Raw genomic sequence first — 3,258 nt, 5'->3', positions numbered from 1 at the left:
TGAAGTTCCTCACGTTGCCCTTGCTTAGAAGTATGAGAAAAGGCTAATACAGTAAAATACAGTAAAGCCCGCAAAGAATACAGCAAATCCGGCCTTTCCTTCTCCTTGTGCGCAAACCACCTTGTTGGTCGGCTTTGAAGCTGCTTTGGCTGGTTTCTATGACTCATCCTCCATATGAATTAAACCCATAAAGATGGGGTTCCAATTCATACAACCCGGCCTCTTTATTATCACCAAAAACGTCACCCGACCCTGTTTTGGCTTCTATTGCTTGTATGAGTAAAACAGGCCTTGATTCTTTAGATGTGGCCAACCCCTCTTGACTATGACTTATTCCTTGTATGAAGACAGCAAGATTGTCCTTGAACTTCTTGGCTTGGGCCCTAGTGATCGGTCCCACCTTCATCTGTATTGGGTCAGCACCCCAGCGGGTTGTTGGTCGAGCTGTCTCGGGTGGATTCGCATCATACAATTACATGGAAAATTTCTCTAGTATGACGAGTTGGAATGCTTATTGTTATACTCGCGAAATATCTGGATATAATAATCAATTTGAAGCACCAAGGAGTTTTTTTTGGTATTGATGATGTATTATGAATTATATTTGAGAATTTCATGTATCTTAATGTTATTTGTTAAATTTTCTATATTTCGGTGCTAACAAACATTATATTTTCTTTACGTACTATTAATTTTAATGCTTATGGACTATGTTATTATTCTTATACTCTGATTACTGTATTTGTTTTCATTATTTTACTATATTAATTATCTCATATGCAAAAATCTGTATTTTAAATTAAATATTTATAGTTTCCGTGAATTTATCGACATTTTCGTAAAATCATACCCTCGATATTTCTATCGATACTGATATTTTTATCACTGGTCGTGTCCAAGATCTTTGCAGCCATTATATCTTGAGAGACCTTCTTCACAAAACTCCTGCATTTGTGGGCCAAAAACTTCTTAAAGATACTGTAGTATCATACAAACCTTAGTCAAACTTCTAAAAAGTATATCAATACAATGACCTATAGGTTCTAATTTTAATATTATTAATTTTTTGTATTTAGTTTATATTTATCTTATCCATATGTATATACATATATATTCATATATTTATCCATCAAAGACCATCAGAACGACTATATCTGATGGTTCAAGGGCAATGGTGCAGGTGCGATGCGGTCACGAACAATTATATCTGAGGCTGGGTTTTAGGTGCCGCTGCTAGCTAGTACAGCCATGGGTGCTGGGAATATTCATATAGTTGGAAAGTGGAAGAAGAAGACGATTCAGCAGAAGAGGAATAGGAACGATAATGATGGAAAAATCATTCCTCTCAATCACATGTATTGGGATAATTAAAGCATCAACTTTGTCACTAAAATGTTATGACCGGCTACAAAGTCATTACTTTTGTCATTGTGATCCTTTAGTGTCAAAGATACCGTTACGAACTTGTGAAGGACAAATTTATTTTATTTTATTTTTTTGACACTAAATGGGTTTAGTTATGAAAACTTTATATTTAGTTACGTAATATCTGTGTTGCTAAAGCCTGAATTTGTTGTTGTACGTGTTCACCATCAAACTAGAAACCTTCGTGAATGTTCAAAAAGGAAAGGTGAAAAGGTTGTGGTTTGTGGTCTACAGTAAGAAGCATGCAGACAATGGAATGGAATTGCATATATTAATTATTGTTGAAAAAAAATAAAAAAATAAAAAAATAAAAAAATAAAAAAATAAAAAAGAAAGATGGAGATCGCATAACCATCTTCCAATTATTTTAAAAGCATAAAGCAGTACTTCATTATATAATTATTCTAGAAAACATGACTAGCTGCCTTGCAGTTGCACTAGCAGCCATATAAAGCACTCTTGCCAATACATAAAATATTATGTTTTATTTTGGCAACATTGTCCACCATAGTTTTTAGGACATTAAAGCTTTATTTTGGCAATATTCTCCACCATGGTTTTTAGGACATTAAAGTACGATTAATTAATTGACGTACGCCTTATTGAATTATAAAGTGAACGACACCAGCCAAGGTGATTATTCGGCAGGAGCTTCAGCATCTCCATCATCATCAACGGTTTTCGAATCAAGCCCCTCTGGCATCGCAATGGCACGAGCAATTTCCATAAACTTGGCATCGAGATCAGCCAAGGTCATTGTTGCCTCAAGTGCTGGCGAACTGCCTCCGCCAACTGAAATAATGGAGTAGCATCCATTCCAAGTATCACTATGATTATTAGATTGTTGTTTCAACAGACTATTGATATAGTCCCAACGATTGACATTAAAATGACCAGCTCCACGGATTTCAGTATAGACCTGAAAGCAAATGGATTAATACTATTAACGATGAAATTGAAGAAGACTAATCAATCAAAATTATGATTCAAAATAATAACAGCTAATTAATTAATTTCATAAAAATTTTAAATGAAATGGCATTATATTATTGGTGTGGACAGAAAGAAAAAAGGATGAGAAGATCTGGATCCAGTAGAGTAGAAACAATACCAATTATAGAGCAAGCTACTCACCCGATTATCATAATTAAGGCGCTTGGTGTTCCAAGCCAACATCCAGTCACACCCACTTCCATCATTATTCCTGCCCGAATACACAACAGCTGCTTTTGACGGACCAACCAATCTACTGCGGACATGCAGAAATCCAGCCCATTGCCCATTCTGAATCATCGGAGGGTACGGAGATTGCCAGACTTGACCATCCCAATTGTACGTGCTAGAAAACGTCAAGTTACCTCCGGTAGCGTTGTAAATCATGCAGAGTGTTGAGGTTCCAGTGCCGTAGCTTGCCTTGAGATTGTGCACATATCTATTCACATTCACGTGCTTATCTTCAGCGTTTTTATACATCAAAGCCACTTCTGCCCTGTGTTTTGCCGTTATTTTTTGTATGCCTGGATAAACTAGTCTCACCGTGTCATCGGTCACAGGGTTTCCAAACACATTGGCTGCCATACTGCTGATGTTTCTACTCACTCCTGTATGGTCTCAAAGTTTTTCGAAGGGGTGTGGTTTCGGTAGCGTACGCGAACACCTGTATTTATACACATACGCCCTGTTGCGCCTTGTCAATTTTCTGATTTATTGCTGGTCCAGCTACGTTTGCAGGACGGCCCCATCAATTTTTTTTTATTAATTTTTTAAATGCTACCCATTTCATTTGTTTGCTATTGTACGCCCTATCAAAACCCCGCCCCCCCCCCAAGCGTT

General features: G+C 36.9%; 1 protein-coding gene across 1 annotated transcript; it reads right to left on the bottom strand.

Moving 5' to 3' along the window:
- Positions 1–1,787: 1,787 nt before the first annotated feature.
- LOC132803666 (23 kDa jasmonate-induced protein-like) lies at positions 1,788–3,018 on the bottom strand. Its single transcript, XM_060817009.1, has 2 exons — positions 2,560–3,018; positions 1,788–2,344 (listed from the first exon to the last, which is right to left on the bottom strand). The coding sequence occupies exons 1-2, from the start codon at positions 3,001–3,003 to the stop codon at positions 2,063–2,065; spliced, it is 726 nt and encodes a 241-aa protein (XP_060672992.1). The 5' UTR covers positions 3,004–3,018; the 3' UTR covers positions 1,788–2,062.
- Positions 3,019–3,258: the final 240 nt, after the last annotated feature.

The sequence above is a fragment of the Ziziphus jujuba genome, chromosome 5 (genome assembly GCF_031755915.1).
Source record: "Ziziphus jujuba cultivar Dongzao chromosome 5, ASM3175591v1".
NCBI classification, from domain to species: Eukaryota; Viridiplantae; Streptophyta; class Magnoliopsida; order Rosales; family Rhamnaceae; genus Ziziphus; species Ziziphus jujuba.
The sequence above is the reverse complement of the archived record's forward strand: the minus strand, read 5'-3'. Positions and strand labels throughout refer to the sequence as shown.

Coding starts and splice junctions, on each gene's coding strand:
- LOC132803666 (XM_060817009.1), bottom strand. CDS start 3,003: ATGGCAGCCAATGTGTTTGGAAACCCTGTGACCGATGACACGGTGAGA. Junction 2,345..2,559: donor GCCTTAATTATGATAATCGG/GTGAGTAGCTTG, acceptor ATTTGCTTTCAG/GTCTATACTGAAATCCGTGG.